The following is a 20,205-nucleotide window of genomic DNA, read 5'->3' on the forward strand; positions in this document are numbered from 1 at the left end:
ATGATGACAGGGAGACGCTGTGTAAAAGCATTGACAGTGATTTAGGGGACATTAAGGAAGTTAGCCTGTGGAGTCAGACCACAAATCTAGAATCTAGAAATATGTTCAGAAATCCTCATGGATTATAATTACCGCTTGTTTTATAATCATTTATATTTGCCTCATAAAATTTAAAAGCCTAGATTGTTATATTACCTTTTATCATAGAATTTCTGTTTAATTTTGTTTTTGAAAAAGATATGTGTGATTTTAGAGAGCTTGATTTATTTTATGTAAATTTTAGTGCTGAAACAATTTTCAAAGAAGCGAACATTTAGTTCAGTAGAAAATGTTCAGGTCTTATGGGAAGTCAAGATATGTCTCTCATTTTCTTTTACGCAATTTGCTGTCTCCCCTCTAACATCATGCTCTTGTGATTTGTGGCATCAACTAAAGGTTCCGCCAGTGTTGTGAGGATGCGTATCTGATTTTACGACGGCATGGGAACCTCTTCATCACTCTCTTTGCCTTGATGTTGACTGCAGGGCTTCCTGAGCTCACATCAGTCAAGGATATACAATATCTTAAGGTACAAACAGCTTTCTCTGTATAGCAGAGCTCAGCTATACCTGCCTCTTTCATTCACATGTTCAAAAAAGGAATGGAACATTTTCTGTGGGATGATTCTTACCCAGGAATGGTAGTGGCAAACACGTGAGTAGCTGTCTTACAGTAATCATAAATTCATTTCATCTTCAAATACTCTTTGGCAGGGGTCATATTATCACCCTACCTTGGTGTTTATTTTCCCTCCTGCAAATGGCATTTAAATAAAAACAGGAGGCACACTTCTTCGAGTTGGTTGGGGCGGCATGACCAAGTAAGCTTCCTGTAACTTTGACATTTGCACGTCACTTTGGAAGAAGTATAAAATCAGATTTTTTTCCCCTTTCATTTTTAGGACTCTCTTGCCTTAGGGAAGAGTGAAGAAGAAGCACTCAAGCAATTTAAGCAAAAATTTGATGAGGCGCTCAGGGAAAGCTGGACTACTAAAGTGAACTGGATGGCTCACACAGTTCGGAAAGACTACAGATCTTAGCGATCAGCCTTTGCTCCTAATGTATTTGTTGGTTTCATTTCGTTTTCATTTTGCACTTGCACTAAATTGAACATGACCCTGCCAGAGATGTTATAAAGGGAATGAAATTCTGAATTTCAGTTAAATTAAGAACAAGGCATCTCAAAACCTAATCTGAACAATCCCTGAAGGACCCCCCTCTGCTTTTTGAATGCTTCTAAGATTCGTCATGAAAACTGTCAACATTATGGATAATCATTTCCCTGCTGACTTTGCACACCAAGGAATGCTACTGGAGATTGTTTTTTGTCTGACACCCCCCCCCCCAAATTATTTGGTACTTTTCCAGAAAGGTGTAAATACTTTATTTTTTTTCTGAATTGTGACCAAGTGTTATCACTCATCTTATTCACACCTGGGGACTGCTGGCTGTTCTTAATTTACAAGTAAGGCTTCTTCCTTTTTAAATTGTATAAACTATAAATTATAATATAATTTGAAATTGTGATTATTTTTCAAAGGAAATCTTTTAAACCCATTGAAACATTAATTCTTTTGTTGATATTTATCTACTATGATAGCATCATCCCAACCAGACTTGTTGAAAATCTACTGGTGAGGCAAATATAATATATTTGCTGCATATGTATTTATAAAATTACTAGTGAAAGTTCTGTATAAAAAGATGTGTCTTTGGTTTTCTTCAGCCTCTGTTTTACAAAAAGCAGAGTATTTTCCTAAGTTACTTTAGTTAATTATGTGATCCAGTTCTTCCAACTGCTTCTGTAATGAGGCACATATTAATACAGTTTTTACATTGTATCTATGAAAGAGTTCACTTCATAGAGCATAATACTTGAGCAGATGTACCCAAGACAGAAAGCAAGTGAAAAGGAAACTATTTATGGAATAAACTCCAGACCTAAAACTCAGTATTTTAGTAAAATGCCAGCTGTTCTTACTGTATTTATTAAAACTTATAATAATGTGATTTTTTTTTAAAGGATATTAGTTCAGATTGAAATGGTTTCATGCCACATGGAATTCTTTAATTTATTTGTTGAGGTACCATATATTTAGGGTGCTAGATGGCATATAATGTTAATATGTGCAATAGGAACTACTGGTTTGAATGTGTAAGCGGATGCTCTTTCTGAGTACTGGCAACATCCAGCAGAACTACTGCTTATTCTCCAAAGACTCTTGGGATCTCTCAATCCTTAATGATATGGGAAAGAGAACTGAGTATTTGCCCTGTGACTGAGTTTTCTATAGGAACTTCATTAAAGATTGTTTAATTTTGCTGTCTTCCTTCATGTTCTCAGTCAAATAAATGGGTGAGATGGTTTTGGCTGCTCTTGGGATGTGTGGGCCTCTTCTATATGGGCAGCACAGGCCTTTGGACTTTGGCGCTGGGACTCTTAAGAAATGGCCAAGACAAAACAGCCTACGAAATTGTGAGGCACGTGGTCTCTTCCCTGACTTCACTCCTTGCTTCCCAGTTCCACTAGGTAGTATGGGAGGCCTCTTGGACTTTGGTGGGAGCCTGAGGAAAGAGGGTACCCTCATCAGGTTTTCACATCTTTGGGAGTTACCCTTAGGTCTGGGAGAATGCCACTTCAGTTCCTTGGTCTCTCCAAGCCAAGGCCAGACTGGACCACGTAGGTGCTCCCTTCCATGGAGCAGAGGCTCAGGGCAGGTCACAGTTGCTTGGAAGTAACTGAGGATGCGGGTTGACCTCTCAACGTCACATTCCCAGGGCTGGTCTGGATACATTGAGAGTTCCTGGAATGGGACTGTAGAAGGACGGTTTGTTCAGGGAGTTTTGTCCGGTATCAGTCCATCATTACACACACCAGGTTGCAGGTCAGGGGTTTGGAGAGTGGTGAGCACTGCCAGGCACAAGTGGGCACCACTCTTTCCAAAGGCATCTCCTCAGCTTTTGGCTTTCTTGATCCTCTGTTGTATGTTTGTTTTTTACTCTCCTTTTATCCTTATTATTTCATTCCTTCTACTTTATTTTGCTGTTATTCCTCCCCTCAAACTGTGTAAGATGTTTGCTTAGCTGATCAATTTTAGCCTACAATAATAACAGTCTTTACCTGCATCCTGTTAGTTTTTATATGAGGTCTTCATTACCATTCAGCACAAAATATCAGCATTGTCCCGTAAACTGAAAGGTCTGGGTTTGATTCCTGGTCAGGGCACATGCCTAGGCTGCGGGTTTAATCCCAGGTTGTCGTGCATGTGGAAGGTAGCAGATTGATGTTTTTCTCACATGGATGTTTCTCTCCCCCCACTCCCTTCCCCTTTCTCTAAAAATAAATAAATAAGATCTTAAAAAATAACTCTGTGTATTCACAACTGTAAACCTACTTTTGCCAACCCCTGTACATGTGACACTATTTGACGTTTCCTTATTATTAATGTTTCCAGATAGAAAAGATTTCTCATTTTCTCCAGTTAAACTAATAATTATATCCTTGCGTACCAACTGCTTTAAATTAGAGAGACAACTTATAGAAGTACACATGAAGCAGCACCAATTTTATTTTATAGTGTTTATTATAGTAAAAGTTCTTGTAAAATATTAATGATTTTGGTCCATATCTTATTTTTCATTTGGCTTTGAAACTTTTTTACATTATTTACAAAATAAATTGCAGGGTTTTTAATTATACATAAATTTTCCCCCTGACCCTTGGAACATTAGTTTCAAGTAACTAAAAAAAATAAAAACATGGCAGACTAAATGTACTGAGAAGTACATATTGAACATATTTAATTACCACAGTATTTAAAAGTCCTGATCGTTACTTCTTAAGATTTCCATTAACATGAAGTCACTCAAGAAATCTCCGGGATTTCTCTATTATCCACAATGAGAGTATGAATAATCCCTTCTTTCCGCTTTCCACTACTGACAGCCTTTATGTAACAGTTGTGGGTCCCAATATTGAAGTGAGTTTCGGTTCCATCATCTACAAACTCACCCTAGGCCAACAAAACGAGGAATTAGTGTTCAGAAACATTAATCTTTGTCTAGCGCATTAACACCATCTACAAGGGTGGCCCAATGACGTATATATTAGTTAAATGTTAAGCTTCACAAAATTATATTTAGATGCTTTTATATTCTGCTATGAATTGAAAGTTTCATATTTCCATTCCCTACAATCTACAAATCTTGTTTCAGAGAGAAAAAGAAAACATGCATCTCATGGCTCTGTGTCTATACCACAGACAGAATATTTTCAAAAGTAAAAATGATAAAAATAGGAAGCATTTATTAGTTATTTTATATCAAGAACAGTTTACACGCATCATTTCATTGCATCTTCGCAATAACCTCAATAGAAATACTATTATCCTCATTTTATAGATGAGGAAACTGAGGCACGGAGTGGTTAAATAACTTGCTTAAGACCTTAGTAAAGGATGGAATATTTTAACCACTTTGCATCCTGTGGCTTTACAATAAAATACACAGATAATGGAAAATCAAACACTACTAAATCTAGACTAGCTCTGCCCTATACAGGAGTCACTAGGCATATGTAGCAAAATCAAGCACTTGGAATGTGGTGATTCTGACATGAGATATGCTGTTTAAGTGTAAAATCTACACTGGATTTGGAATTCTTAATATGAAAGAATGTAAAATAACTCACTAAAACCTTTTATGTTGATTACATATAAATAATACAGCTTTGATAGACTGATTTAAATATAAAATAAACCACCTTAAAACATGGCTACTAGAAAAGTCACACTTGAAGGCCACATCTGTGACTCATATTTCTGTTGAGTAGTACTACTGATCTGGAGTAAAAAGATATGGGCCAAGTAGTACAGAGAAGGAAGGAAGAAAAGGAGCATTAGAGGATAAAAGTGAGTTATGCCAGAAAGCAAAAAAACCCCAGTCAGACTCAGAACTTGGCCGTGAGCTTTCTGGCAGCCAAAGCAGAGCAAGGTTACATTAATTAACCAAAGAAAGCACAGGGTACATCTGGGAAGAGAAGCATCTTCCTAGCTCTGAGAAGAATTTGGCCAATAGCTCTTTATGGGATGTGCACTGAACACCTCCAAAAGGACCGGGTCTGGTCCTGGAGTGCAGTGTGTTCTTTTCACTCTTTTATATTGAGCCTTGAAAAGTGCCTTTATGTCATACTTCTGTAAAGATCAATTTAGAGGGCAGGGCAATGGCTGAGTAATACTATCCCTCTAAGTAGCTTCTTGGCAATTTGACAGATACATCATCTTGGTCATGATACTTGGGAGATAAAAAGGAAAAGGAGAAAATAAGCTATAACTCACAGGCAGCAAGAGCAGGTGTGCATAGTACTGGGGAGGCTGCCCGGATACAGAGCTGCCAAAATTGCCCTGCAAACTAGGTTGTAGTTACAGTGAGGAGGTAACTGGGTCATACGGGGCTTTTGTCCACACACTTGTGGTTTCTGGTCAATTATTGAGAAACAGACATCATGGATTAATATTATTTTCAATTTATTTACAACCACATTCTTAATATAAAACAATGTTCTTCTCGTCACATTTGCACTGGAAAATTACTTGAGGGCAGGAGGGAATGTGATTCAAAACTGCTTATTCTCCATCTAGAGAATTCTAGGGTATAAAAGTAAGAACGGGAGGGACCACGAGGTATGCTATTGGGCACACAGGAAGTACTCAATCCACGTTAATGGTAACCAAAGCTGTTCCAAAAGTGGACATAAAATACTGAAGAGCTCTCCAAGCCTCTGCATAAAGGAAGTCTTAATCAGTAGCTTGAACTTGGAAAGTGACTCAAGCTCTGAGGATCAGTTTTGAGTGAGTCCTGGTTAAATTTCCCTTCAAGTATTAATACCGGATTAAGAAAGAGGAAAGATTAAGAAAAAGGAAAGCATTCATCTTTGTAACTTGAATTCTGGCTTGGGCACTTCCTCAGAAGCAGACAGCTAGCTACAAGACCCGGCAGGTTCTAGGTAGTCTGAGTAAATTCCCCTTCTCACCTTCCTATACTAGTATTAGATACAATTGTGCAACTTGCTAAAAATGTGACTAGCGAAGAGGGCATCTCATTCTGTAACCCTGGTGCACCTGAAGCCAGCATGAAAGGCAGGTACTCCCTGCTTACCAGCTGACCCTGTAACACATGGGAATGTCCACCTAGTGATTTCAGCTCCTAGTGCCACACTCCTTGCTCCCCCAAACACTCCCCTCTGCTTCCAGTTCCCTCCTGTGTTGTGTATACTACACCACTATTACTTTATTCCAGCTTGAAATTCACTCCTACATTCATCCCACCCACAGCATTAATAGTGTGAGCAGCTGATCGCAAAAGCCAAACACGCTGGGATTTAAGTGGGGATTTCATCCTGCTTGGCCACAATGAGTGGGTAGCCTCTTGGCATTGCTCATCTATAAATTCCACTTGTCTTCCAGAGGTTGTGACAGTGCCCTTTCCTGTCTGATTTTGTGTTGTCACCAGACATTGTGTGCATCATTTCTTTTTCATAAACTTTGGTTTTAGAAAAAAGTACCATCTGCTTTGAGGGTATGGTGTAAAAGCCTTCATCACCTGAGGAATAGTAAAATTTGCATTTTAACAAGATCCTAAGTGATTCCTATGCATGCACGGTAGAGAAGCAGTGGTGCAAAGCAGCACTGCAGGAGAATGTAGTTTTGTAGGAGAAGAATTTTCTAATGTGGGAACTCTCAGGATAGAGCCTGGTCCAGGAAAAAAAAAAAAAGGCCGAGTGTGAGGTTGGTGCAAGTTTGCAACTTAAATTGCTTCCAAATACTTGCTGCCCCAGGCACTTTCTTGGAAAGGTTTTCAGATTTTGGAGTCTGGAGTAATTGATTCATCTCTTTTGTTTTCAACTAAGAGGACGGTGGTTAATTATAAAACCTTCATAATTAGAAAACGGAGCAGCATTTCAACAGTAACTTACACACATGGTGCGAAGTGTAATCAAAAGGTCAACTTACTGCTGTCTCCATTTTTTTACCATTGCACCAGACATCCATAGTGTCTTTTTCTGTAAAAGTAACAAATTAAAAAAAAAATTATAATCAGTGACTTAAAGGTAAAGTTAATTTATTATTTCTAGAAAGGTTTGATACACTGGATTCCTGAAAGTCCATTAACTTTTCACAGCTTTCAAATTCTTCTAAATTTGAAGAAACAGATTATTCTTTGTTCACAGACACAATCAAAATGAGACAAAACACACTTTTAAGAGAAAATCATGGTCCCGAAACAAATTGATGAAGACTTGTTACACAAAATAAATACTGCAGCACAATCTTTAAAGGAGGTTCACACAAATCAATGTGAGGAGGGACTTTTCTGCATATAATGTCCTTTAATATCAGTGACGAGATGATCACTCCTGCCTCCCCCACAGACCCAACTGGATGATGGCACAAAAAGACCACAAAAAAAAAAAGCATGTCAGGTTTAGAAATTTAGCCTTAAATTTCTTACTGGATAGCGCTGTATTCTCTCCATTTTTGTAATGGTTTCATTTTAGGGGAAAATTATTGGATCATAAGAAAAAATATAGGTATACCTGGTAGACTGTACTAAGTACAGTGCTAACACAATAGAGCCAAATGCTGCCGTGATTAACTTGGGCATTAGTTAAGCTGCCATAGCTCACTTCTAGGAGGTAGGTAGATGTGTGTGTGTGCGTGCATGCACACACGTGCACACATGCATAAATGTACATGCATTTGGGGGACAGGATTCCCCAGACCCACTTATTAATGTTAGTGTCCTGGCGAGTGCCAGGAGAGAAAACAGCACTCAACAATCAACCAGACAAGCTTTGGGAATAATGAAGACTAGAGACAAGCATGACCTGCGTGTGCACAAGGAGTCCAGGGGTCAAAAACTTGTCTGGGGTCAAGACTGAGGTACCAGTCTGGCTTGACATAGACAGGCCATCTACTCTGGAAAGGGCCTAAAGGGGATTCTTCTCTCCCCTTACTGGAGATGGGAGCCTCACTTAAGAAAGTAGAGAAAGGACTTTGAGCTGGGCCACAGGGAGAGAAAGGCAGAGGGGCCCAGGAGATACAGGCAGGGGTGCCCCTGTGGCAGCCTGAATAGGAAGCATCTACGGCCGCCACTGTTTCAGGAAAACCCAGCTTGTCCCAACACGTGATCATATCACACAGTGCTTAAAAAGTACAATGGTGGTGGAATTGGAATCTTCCTTAGCATGCCTACTGAACATGTGCATGTACTCAAATTTTCTATAACAGCTATTATTAGCATGCCTCTGAAGAACACCACTAATCCAGAAGCCATAAAAGAAACATGGAATAAATCTGACTACATAAAGTTTTCTGCATAAACAAAACCATACACATAAGTAAAGTCATACAAGAAATGACAAACTTGGAAAAATATTCAAAACTCACAACACAAACAGAGGGCAAAACTTGGAAATATAAGGACTCCTCTCTTGCAATCAAGGAGAAAGAGACCAACAGCCCCAAAGAAAATGGGTCAAGGAACATGAACAGGCATTATTAGAAAAGAAACTCAAAAGAGCCTTAAACACATGAAAAGATGATCAACTTCAATTTTCTTGATTTTGAGAAAGGCAAATAAAAATAACACAGAAATACTATTTTCACCTAGCATAATATCAAAAATCCAAAAATCCAACAACAGCTCCGTGTCTTGAGGACCTGTGGGGAACTAGGTAGTGGGAGTACAAAATGGTAAAAGCATCATAGAAGTCAACTGGGCAAAATCTAAGAAGACAAATGCAGTTAATCGTTGACCCTGCAATCCTACTTTCCCACTTCTGGGAATTGGTCCTAAAGAGTTATGTGCACTATATTCCAAGAGGCATGTGAATGATCAAAGTCATTCAATACTGCTTCTAACAGTAACAGTAGAAACAGCCCAAGTGCACATCAGTTTGGAATGAGTTAGATAAACCATTCTATTTACTATTTAAATTTGCAGCCATAAAAAAAAAAGTATTAGAATGTTCTTTATGTACTGATATAAAAGGATCTTTAGAATATACTAATAAATCAATAATAAAGATGATTTTCTGTAATGAGGAAGTAATAAAATATTTATATTTGCTTGAATCTGAATAAAGAAACACCAGAAGGACACTATTAAAAATGGCTATCTTATCTTGGACACCTCTTGTGGCAATATTTTTTCTGATATATTGCCTTGGGCAAGGGAAACAAAAGAATAAACAAATGGGACTACATCAAACTAAAAAGTTTTTATACAACCCTGGCTGTGTGGCTCAGTGGACTGAGTGCCAGCCTGCAAACTGAAAGGTTGCCAGTTGGATTCCTGGTCAGGGCACATGCCTGGGTTGCAGTCCAGGTCCCCAGCTGGGCGCATGCAAGAGGCAAAGGACCGAATTCATAACCTTGGTGTATGGGGATAATGTTCTAACCAACTGAGCTACATGGCAAGGGCTCTAAGACACTTAAGGAAAGAAAATGTGAGCCAAGAATATTTTATCTAACCAAATTAACCTCCAAGTATAAGTGATACAGACAAATGTGATCGACATGCCAGATCTCAGGCAATATTGTTAATATTCCCAAGGAATGTACTACAGAACAAGTTTCAGACAAGAGAAATGATCGTAAAGGAGTAATTTAATGACTTCAAAGAAATAAGTATTTACTTACAGAACTAAGTAAGGGTTGGAAGGAACAGAGTAGTAGTATATATAATGGCTATATGTTCAGAGATATAGTCCAATTGGAAAATGATATGCAAAAAATGTTTAAAATATTTTTGGTAGTCATATTAATGGTAGTAGTATTTGTGCTGTTAATGGAAACTATTATGTATGTTGTGTGGCACAAAGCAAATAAGTAATTATGTCATATTCTAATTGCATCCTCCTTTGTGTACTTGAGAAGAAGGATTCTCAGTGTGGAAGAAAGGACATACAGATGTTAGATGAAGTCCATCCATCCATCCATCTAGCTATCCATTTATCTATATAATTTCCTTGCTCCATACACTGAACACCTAAAAAGAGTGAATGTGCATCCTTATTATGCTCTTGAAATAGTACAGTTTTCCTCTAACAAAAATCAGGTCTTTCTGGAGAAATGGGTGATTCCAGGTCTGGGAAGAAAATGTTCAAAATGAGCCTAGCATATCTTGTCATACCAGATAGCAAGTAAGTTATCAAAAACTACCAATTTTGGGTCAAAAGGACTCGAGCCAATCTAAGGGGCATCCCACTGGCCAAAAAGGGGACAATCTGCACATCAGTAAGGATAACTGAAATGTACTGAAATAAATACAAAATGTTTAAACCCATGAGTTAATAATGATTTTTAAAAAAACTAAATGATCACCTTTTGGAGGAAAATAAGGAGCCAATTCAAAATATTGAATACTAATATATAAAGGGAAAACAAGCATTTTCTGCATTTCCTTCCTCCCTCCTTCCCTTCCTTTCTCCCAAGGACATGCTTATTGATTTTAGAGAGAGGGAAAGGGAGGGAGATAGAGAGAGAGAGAGACATCATTCTTATACACACCCCAAGTGGGGACAAACTTGCAAACTAGGCATGTGCCCTGACTGGGAATCAAACCCATGGCCTTTTGGTTTATAGGAAAATGGTCCAACCAACTAAGCCATACTGGCCAGGACATTCCTGAATTTCTTATACAAATTTTAACTCTGTGTAACTAAATAGTAGATAACAAAAAACTTATTATAGAAGTATTTTAGCTAATGAATAAATGGTAGAATCAGAATATCACATTTGGTAAGTGCTAATGAATTAATGGATATAGGCACTAGGTATTAATGGTTGCAAACATCATTAAAAATTGACAATAGTTGTGCCTCTTAACATAGCAAACTATAAAGCTGTCTTGCCAGGAGAAACAAACCAACCAACCTACATTTGACCAATTACTCAAAGTAAACCACCAATTTACAAGAAATACTAAAGACAAAGGAACATCATAGGAATGCAATCAACAAAATCCAGACCATAGGAAACCCTTCAAGACAGATTTACCCAGTTTCTTCAATACATAAACTGTATAGAAATTTGTTTTTTCCTGACTAAATGCATTTATTACTTGATAAACATTTTTCATTCTAAAAAAAGAATTTAGAGGCATTTGCCAGCATTTGATTAGACTATAGAACCTTGAAGACATGGACAAGGTCTCTGCATCTATATATCCTCAGTGCCTGATATGCTAACTGTCATTTAGTAGGTACTCAATATTATCTAAGTAAATTATCTAAACAGTCTTAAATTAAGTGATATGAGGAGGAAATACTAGGAGAAACCAGAATTTGTCCTATAAATTTCGAGGGCCAATAGAAACAACAGTACTTAGCTTAAAGCTCAACGGTTTATTCTTTTTATTTTTTAATTTAATTTATCTGGATTCTGACAATTTTGACCTGCTGCAGTCCTAACCCTATTGCCACCTAGAGAAAAATTCCCTTCTTACTGATGAATCTTAAATTTCCAACTGCTTTTAGACATGCTTTTAAAGTGAAATATCAAAGAACAAATGTCTATGCCAATATTTCTTTTTTTAAACCCAAGTTTATAATCTCAAATCCATCACTATAAAATCTGGCTCTTGTGTATTTTATATATAAATCAATTGATTAAATGAATACTTCATTAACACAGAACATATTAAAAATACACGAGCACTTACACTCTATTCAAAGCTTCCATAAAAGGTGTGGACAGTTAGAGAAACTAATTAAACAGCCATCATAAAAGCCAATAAATTCTGCATAAATAACAACCACTTACCCAACACAACTCTAAAGTCCTCACCATCCAAATGTAATACCCAAGTATTGGTGGTTTTTGATCTGTTCTCCATATACTTCTTGAGACTTTTCCCATTAATTTCCAGAGTATATTCATAAGCAAAACCACTCACAGCATCTATATTTATGGTTGCTTTTGTCTTTGCAGACCCAACACAGAAGGTTTCTTTGCCGACTAATTTGAACATCCATTCTTTTCTTATCTCTTCCTAATAAAATAGAAAAGTTGAAAACACAAATGGAAGAAAATTTAATATTCAATTTTAGAAATAATATGATTAAAGTGAGCAAATGACAATGCTAGTTAGAATTTTATTAATTTGTGATGCAAAGGTTTTAGAAAATAAAGGCATTTTAAGTTTAAATATTAGATGTTATAATCATAAATTCTATAACTATTACTAGATAGCTTTGTACAGCAGAATGATAGAGGCCAAAATATAAAGATAACCACTTTAGTAAGAAAAAAGCCTGCATTCACATATGGAGAATTGACATTAACAAAATCAACCTTCTCTATATACCATATTCACAAAGTAACATGTTTTTTCCTACCTTCCCGTCTACATATATCACTCGTTTGCCAGATGTGGTGCCATGTTCAAATTCAATCTTATGGACTCCATCACTTAAAGCAACATCCCAAACGGCTACAAGATCTGTCATTTTTTCCAGGCTATATGGAGGGCTAAGGGAATAAAATACAGCAATTACAATAGACCAAAGACAGTAATTGAATAGCCAATTAATCCCTCCAAGATGAAAACAGATTTTTAAAACCCCTAAAATTACAAAATACTAAAGTGATATTACCCAAGAAATCCTACTCACAGTACATGAACTACGTTCTCCCTCTTATATAGTCTTCCTTAAGATAAAACTACTCTATAATGGATACACGGTCAGATAATTCCAAACAAAGTCACCTTAATATTAATAGGATTAGGAATCTGTTTATCCATGATAGTATTCTAAACTTGGCTACAGAATAATGCTTGGACAGGTCAGTTAGAAGTCTCTATTTCTCCCTCCCCTCATTTAAAAAGCACCGAACTTAATTTTGGATTTTCTTTTTCAGATCTAATCATTCCAAGAATTCCACAAAACTTTCATGCTTAAACCAATGACTAGGAATTAATTTAACAACCAAAAAAAAAAAAAAAAAAAAGGTTCTAGTTCATTAAACTAAGACTGAGAAGTTATGGAAATGTCCTATAATAAAGATTAAAATGTTACGGGAAATAGTAACTTGCCATTACTATAGAAAATTTTATTAAAAAATAAAGGATTCTGTTTAGTCAGAAGTTTCTGGACCAATTTTAACACATATTTTACTATAAGACATATATTAAAACAAACATTTTAATATAAAACATTTGTGTCCTATGTAAATGCCATATATAATACAAATAGATTAATATTTGATATTGATACAGGTTTTTAGCTTTGGGAGCAGTAACATTACAGCATTAATGATCATCCTAACAGTTAAGTGCTTACTGTGTGCCAGTCACTGTTCTAAGAGCTTTACATATATTAACTGATGGAATCCTCACCATGAGACAGATACTATTATTATCATCCCTATTTTATAGATGAGGAAACTGGCGCTCAGAGAGGCTTAGGGCTTGTCTTAGGGCACAATGACAATAAGTGGCAGGTGGAATTTAAATTTAGGACTCTGTTTCCAGAGGCTGTTCTCTTAACTATATCCTACTCTTCATTCCCTTTAATCTGCTTTGTGTGTTCTACATAGGAGATACTCAATGGCTTTATATCATTTTGAAGTGATTTCCAAGAACTTTGGGCTGAGAGGGATTTGGAGATCTTACATCAGGTCCTATAAAAGATGCCACGTTAGTGATGGCCACCTTCATGTCAGCTGTTTACTGCCCTTGTTCTACATCATAGAAAAGTAAAACAATCCATTCTGCGATTTTACAAAATGTGCTCTGTAAAAAGTAGCCTGGATAAATAACTCTTCTGAATGATTAAAACAATCTTGAAAGTTTCAAAAGCTAGTTTTATTGCAATGCAAGACATTTACCTTTCATCATCTTCAAAGATAGGACTGTCATCTCCAGATGCCATGGTTGGCAAAACAGTCTTTAATCCAATTAGCAGCCAGGAAAGAAAAAAGCAGAATTGCAGGCAAGAAAGATTTGAGAGCAACAAAGATGACATCTGCAAAGGGTTTTCCTAACTTTACAATCCATTTCTTAAACTGCATGCAGTTTCTGATGAAACAGCTTTTATACAATAGAATTGCAATCGCTAATTTTCAGGAAAAGAAGTTAAGTCATACAAATTGGCTAATTGTATTTTTCTGTTATGGATTTATAATTTCCTAAAACTAGAGAATTAACTCTGTTGTGTTTTAAGGATTATACCACACCAGAGTTTGAAGAGACCTAGAGGCTCTGTGGGTCTCATGCTTCCCAAATTGAAGTGGAAGAAGCCCCAAGGGTATGAGGTAAGTAGGTCAGAGAAGAAATAAAACTCCAGGGTAGAGAGAATGCATCTTCTGGAAGTGTCAATGTTACCAGGTGGTAACAAATTTAAAATGCAATCTTTATATTAAATTTTAGAAGGCTACATTATGGAAGAATATACAATTTTTAAAATTTTTAGATAACTTCAAAGAAATAGTGAATTTGCGGGAAGCAGCCAAGAATATGCTAGTTCACTTTATAAGGGTGAACTTAATTATTCCATTTACTCAAGCCCGCTTAATTTACTAGTGCCAATAATGAATGAACCCACAGAAGTTCACTAGCAGGGCCCAAGCCAAAAGTAGAACCCAGTGCTCCTGTGCAATTAACTCCATGGTAACTGGGCTATAATGCTAATTAAGTTTTTATACTGAGATCAGAAACACAGATATACTCACATACATAGGAAACCCTCCACATTTGAAAATCTGGGATTAATGGTGGTACCCCTGCCAAATTTATTAAAAAATAGGCTCACTAAATAAGTTTTGCTCCTAAGATCTACCCTAGCCTAGCCCTCTCCCTATAGATGCCCAAGGGTGCTCGCTCCTTGTTAAAAATGGAAGATCATCAACCTTCTTTGGCTAAAAATAGCCAGAAGCCACAAATGTTTTTTTAAAAGATGTTAAGGAAGAGATCAGCATTCAAAAAAGCAATATAACAGGCAAAGAAAAGCTGAGTTTTAGAATGAAAACTAGGTAAATATTCAAAATACTTTGTACCTAACCCCCCCCCTTTTTTTTACTAATACCTTACAAATTTGTAGATTTTTCTTGCCTTAAGATGCCCTAGGGTATCTCCTATGAAAGTGGAGGGTATCCTACAACTATGAAAGCAAAGAGTATATATACAAAGCAACAGAGTAAGCCAAACAGCGTAATATCAACTTGGATAAGGCATCCTTTGCAGCAGAGTGGATTTAGGGATATTATTCAAATTTTGTTCTACAACTTTTAGAGACTCCAGAAAGTTCAGTGATTTCAGCGTTAAAACTTGAAAGAATTGCTCATTTAGAACTTCAAGTATTATCATACTAAGATAAGGCATGGTACCATCTTAATTATAATGACTTTTTATATAGGTATAAAACACAACACAAATTAAAAGGGAGGTTGAAATCAAGAAAACATTTTAAAACTTTCTCTTTAAAGTATCAAAATTCATTCATATAGTTAATATTTATGGTGTAAAAAATTTTTGGAAATAGTGATGATAGTTGAACAACATTCAAGTAATATTTAACATTACTGCATTGTTAACACTTAAAAATAGTTTTCAAGTGGTAAATTTTATGTCATATATATTTTACCACCACTTTAAAAAAGTAATACTGTAATATACCAAAAAATTGAATTGCATACTTTAAATGGGTGAATTATATGGTATATGAATTGTATATCAACAGTTATTTTAAAAAAAATACATAGGTGCCCTGCCAGTAGTGTTTCTTGGAACATGGTATCACTTAAAATCAAGGGGTGATCACAGCTGCCCTTGTCCCTGATTTCTACCTTACTCATCTGAATGAGAAATCACTGTCACACACAGATCTCTAACTTACAAATTGGACTTAATAAATACATGTCACATTCTGAATTCACCCACCATGAAAATAGTTGTCAGTAACTTATGTGCCAGGCACTGAGCTGGGCACTAAGCTCAGAGAGAGGGACTCTGAAGAGACCAAAAGATGATGGCAGTACAGCCATGAGAGTGTATTGTAAAGGGAAGTAGTAAAGAACAGGATGGGCCCACAGAGAAAGGATCCTGATCATGCCAGATGTGGGGAAGGCCAGGGAAGGCCTTGGTTTAAAATCTGGAAGAAAAGAATCAATGCACTGTAATTTTTAAACTGTAATACATATATGAATTTTCAGGATCATGTGACCAAAAAGGAAAATAATCATGACAAAGAAAAATTCCTTCTATTTTAGCACAGAACTTTTAAAATGTAAATGAAAAAGATAGAAAAACAAATCCCATGTATTTTCACTGATGAGCACAATGTCACTCACACTCCCTTCAAGTCTTTTACAAGTCTTTAAAGAAAGCATTTGCCTGTCTAATGACTACCCATCAGCATAATCTTTTAAAATCCCTTCCCTTGCAACCCAACTGCCATGTTTCAGAGTATAACTTAAACAGTAAAACATTTCCACAACTTATCTATCCCCAGCTTGAATTTTGCATTAACTTAGATTTAACTGTATTGGGGACTGCAGTGGTTTGTCCAAGCTAAACCTAAATCAGTTTTTAAAATTACTAAGATACTCATAGATCCCCTTTCAGTAAAAGCTCTGGGTAAGGCCAGCCACAAGGCAGGTCACTCTTTAACAAACAGGTGTTGACATTTTGCCCGCTGTCCCCTGTGACACACTGGAACCTACCAAGAAGTTGCTTAGAAAATTCCTTGAACCAGGTATTCCTAAATGCTAGTGGAGATATAAAAAATGAGAATAACTCTTCTAAAAAGCTATTTGCAATGTATATATACTACAAGCCTTATATAGGAGTTGCTGTAAACAATGATGTCCCCCAAACCAGATGGAATAGTTCTAACAATTTGCTTTTGTAACAGCTAAAAGCTGAAAAACCACCTGTATGTTCACCCTCAGGGAGGGAACCCATTAGGTAAATCACAGTCCTGTATCTCAACAAACTGAAGGTCAAGCCTGGGCCACACTCCGGGGAAGGATGCAGAGGTCAGCATGGCACATACAATCACTCTAGTGCGGTCAGTAAGAAGAAACGTAGAAAAACATCTAACGCCGAAGGTAGATGCCCATGATGTGTTAAGAGAAAGAAGCGAAGTTACAGTACTTTCTGAGCCAGTTCCTGCAAAAACGTAGTCTGATCATGCTTACAAGGGAAAGGAAGGAAATACACCTCAATGTTAACCCAGGTGGCCCCAAGGTGCAGGGGTTCAGGGGTGGTTCTTTCCTTGTGCTTTTCTGTTCCACTTTTTCGACAGCGACAAGTACAATACTAACTTTACAGTTGGGGACAAGGCCGGAGGCTGGATCGGCGGGTCGCAGGGCCTGGCCAGACAGGGGCGCGCCAGCCCCGGGTCCCCGCCAGGCAGGGGCGAGCCAGCCCCGGGTCCCCGCCTCTGACCGCGGCCCGGCTGCGAGGAGACAACTGGAGCACACTCCGGCAGGCACGGTTCCTCGCCGCGGGCTTGCACGGGCCGCGTAGACAGGATCGCACTACTCGCCGCTGCAGCCGCCTCCCGGAAATGGCGGCCGCCGGTGCTGCAGAGGGGGCGCCCGGGGCTGCGTGCAGGGGCATCCGGGGTCCGGGCTGCGGCGCCGCACCTGGGCCGCGGGGCTCACCTGTACGCAATGGACGGTGGGAGGCTGTGGGCCCCGCCACGGATCTGTGCGGCCTTGGGCGCTTATGCCGTGGGGCTTCTCCCTTCGCCGAGAACCGGACTCAGCTTCCGCGAAAGCTGAAGCTCGGCGAGCGCGAGTACCCAGAGCGCCGATTGTTTGTCGCGCTTCAGGTCCCCCGAGGTGCCGGGCTCAGGCCGCCGCCCGCCTCGCCGCGCGGCAGCCCAGCCCCACCCGCTGCTCCGCGGATAGCTTTGCGCTCTTGACAGAGGCGCTTCCTCAACCCCCACCCGAGAAACAGCCCCGAGCTGCAACCAGTCACCCTGCCAACAGTGCTGGTAAGAACCAGCGGATGGCGGGCGCTGGGCTGGCCCTGGGGATGATAACCTAGTGGGCAAAAACGGACCCTGTGCCTGCGCTGAAGACACCCAGCAGTTCAATCTGATTAGGGCATTGCCTCCTTGAAACTTATTTATAGGTTCTGATTACTTCTTTAGTGTAGAGATGCAAACTCCTTATGGGAGGCTTAAGGGTGTAGTTCTTGCCTACCTGGCTTCATTTAGAAACTCAAATGATGCAAGTTTTTTCTCCCCTTGGGGCCTCTACAGTGCTCCTGACATCTTCCCTTAGGTAACGTCCATTTTGTTGTTGAGATTGTTCCGCATAGATCTTTTCTTAAGGAAAACTGTTCTGGCCCTTAAGACTTGCAGTACCTGTAATTCTCCTTAGTCCCTTTCAATGTGCAATTTTTTGGTGTAATTTTTGCTGACTGTGTATCTTTTAAAAAAAGATCTTATTTGAGAGAGAGGAAGAAGGGGAGAAAGGGAGGGAAACATTGATGTGAGAGAAAAAAGAAAACATTGATCAGTTGCCTCTCAGGCTCCCCAACCCCGGATGAACCACAACCCCCAACCCAGGCACTTGTCCCCAGAAGCGGATATAACGAGAGGGCGCACAGGGTGCGCGCCCTGGGCCCTAACTTATGAAGGGCCCCGCAAAACCCCAAGTTTACACTTTTTTCTAATGACACCAAGTTTGGTTTCATATGTGCAATTTTTTTTTAATTTAAAAATATGGTTAACATGTACTTTTATTTTCCCTTTTTTTTAAAGGGGCCCAATATTTTCTTCTGCACCCGGGGTCTCAACCAACCTTAATCCACCTCTAATACTGGTGACTTTTTGCTTTGTGGGAGGACGCCCAACCAACTGAGCCACACAGGGTCTGGGCCTGAATGTGTCCTGAGATGCGTGAAGGCAGGGGCTATGGCTGCTTAGCTCTCCCTCTTTTGTCTCCCACATTTGCTTATTATAGGCTCATGTATAGTAGGCTCTGATAAATATTTGCTGAAGGAGTGAATGAAGATCAGGCCTGGATAATGGTTTAGGTCAGCGGTTCTCAACCTGTGGGTCCCGACCCCTTTGGTGGTTGAACGACACTTTCACAGGGGTTGCCTAAGACCATCAGAAAACACATATATAATTACATATTGTTTTTGTGATTAGTCACTATGCTTTAATTATGTTCAATTTGTAACAACAAAAATACATCCTGCATATCAGATATTTACATTACGATTCATAACAGTAGCAAAATTACAGTTATGAAGTAGCAACGAAAATAACTTTATGGTTGGGGGTCACCACAACATGAGGAACTCTATTAAAGGGTCGCAGCATTAGGAAGGTTGAGAACCACTGGTTTAGGTGGCCTTGGGTTTCACTTTAAGGAGGGGACAATGTCACCTGCAGAGAGGGAGGAAGGTTGTTGAGTGGGCTATCTGAGGACAGTAGTGAGTGGTCACTGTGGAAAGCGGGCCTAGCAACAAAGCAGAGGGCCCAGCAGATTTGGGGACAGAGAGGCAGCCATGCCTCTTATGTAATTTCTTCTTGCAGCTTGATATCAGTGTAAAGAATTGTCTCACTTTTGGGGTTGATAGGGTGGAATTGATTCGTTTCTACATTCTGGGCAAGCCCCGGGACCAGGATTTGAACCCACAACCTAGGTATGTGGCCTGACCAGGAATTGAATCGGCAGCCTTTCAGTTACAGGATGGCATTCCAACAAACTGAACCACACTGGCCAGGACAAAAACTGAATTCTTAAGCAAATTATGTTCTAGGAATTCTGCTTAGTGAGTGCTGATGTCTTGTTTGCTATCCTGTATTGAAAGTCCCCTGAAGGCAAAGACTTTTCATATTTGTATTTTCTTCTGCACCAGTGTCTTGAACAGAAAGTTTAAAATAAAAATTGTTGAAAGAATGAATTAAGGGGAAAAGGTAAAAGGCTTCAGAGTGACGAAATTTCCAGAGTTGGGACAAGGCTAGGTGAAGACATTGCCTTAATTCTTTTTTCCTAGTCCTTAGTTCTTCTTAGAAACAATCCTGAGTTGTTGGGGTAGGACCAGGAAATCCCGGTTGGGGAGTAACTCAAAGATGTGTTAATGAAGGATCCTATTTTCTTATAAAACTTTAGGAATTGGGCTATCTTTAACAAGAGCA

The 20,205-nt window shown here is 38.7% G+C and overlaps 3 protein-coding genes across 7 annotated transcripts in view; 2 read left to right on the plus strand and 1 right to left on the minus strand.

Annotated features, from left to right (window-relative positions):
• Positions 1-1,379, plus strand: part of PIK3CB (phosphatidylinositol-4,5-bisphosphate 3-kinase catalytic subunit beta) — a 154,995-nt gene extending 153,616 nt beyond the window's left edge. The window contains exons 24-25 of the mRNA XM_090284267.1: positions 436-568; positions 941-1,379. Of these exons, the coding sequence (XP_090140393.1) occupies positions 436-568; positions 941-1,078 (271 nt within the window). The 3' untranslated portion in view covers positions 1,079-1,379. The remainder of the gene's footprint in view (positions 1-435; positions 569-940) is intronic.
• A 2,433-nt stretch (positions 1,380-3,812) lies between these two features.
• FAIM (Fas apoptotic inhibitory molecule) lies at positions 3,813-18,340 on the minus strand. 4 transcript variants are annotated; one of them, XM_090284271.1, is made up of 6 exons: positions 16,973-17,323; positions 13,931-13,989; positions 12,439-12,571; positions 11,864-12,092; positions 7,049-7,098; positions 3,813-4,051 (listed from the first exon to the last, which is right to left on the minus strand). In XM_090284271.1, the coding sequence occupies exons 2-6, from the start codon at positions 13,972-13,974 to the stop codon at positions 3,905-3,907; spliced, it is 603 nt and encodes a 200-aa protein (XP_090140397.1). In that variant the 5' UTR covers positions 13,975-13,989; positions 16,973-17,323; the 3' UTR covers positions 3,813-3,904. The 4 variants fall into 4 exon arrangements, with proteins under 4 accessions (XP_090140397.1, XP_090140399.1, XP_090140398.1 ...); XM_090284273.1 differs by lacking the exons at positions 13,931-13,989; positions 16,973-17,323 and adding an exon at positions 18,254-18,340; XM_090284272.1 differs by lacking the exons at positions 13,931-13,989; positions 16,973-17,323 and adding an exon at positions 17,708-18,008.
• CEP70 (centrosomal protein 70) overlaps positions 17,680-20,205 on the plus strand; it is a 63,874-nt gene continuing 61,348 nt past the window's right edge. For both annotated transcript variants that reach the window (XM_090284268.1, XM_090284269.1), the window contains exon 1: positions 17,680-18,042. In XM_090284268.1, coding sequence (XP_090140394.1) covers positions 17,772-18,042 — 271 coding nt within the window. In that variant the 5' untranslated portion in view covers positions 17,680-17,771. The remainder of the gene's footprint in view (positions 18,043-20,205) is intronic.

Source organism: Furipterus horrens, unplaced genomic scaffold (genome assembly GCF_987537825.1).
Source record: "Furipterus horrens unplaced genomic scaffold, mFurHor1.1.pri manual_scaffold_7, whole genome shotgun sequence".
NCBI classification, from domain to species: domain Eukaryota; kingdom Metazoa; phylum Chordata; class Mammalia; order Chiroptera; family Furipteridae; genus Furipterus; species Furipterus horrens.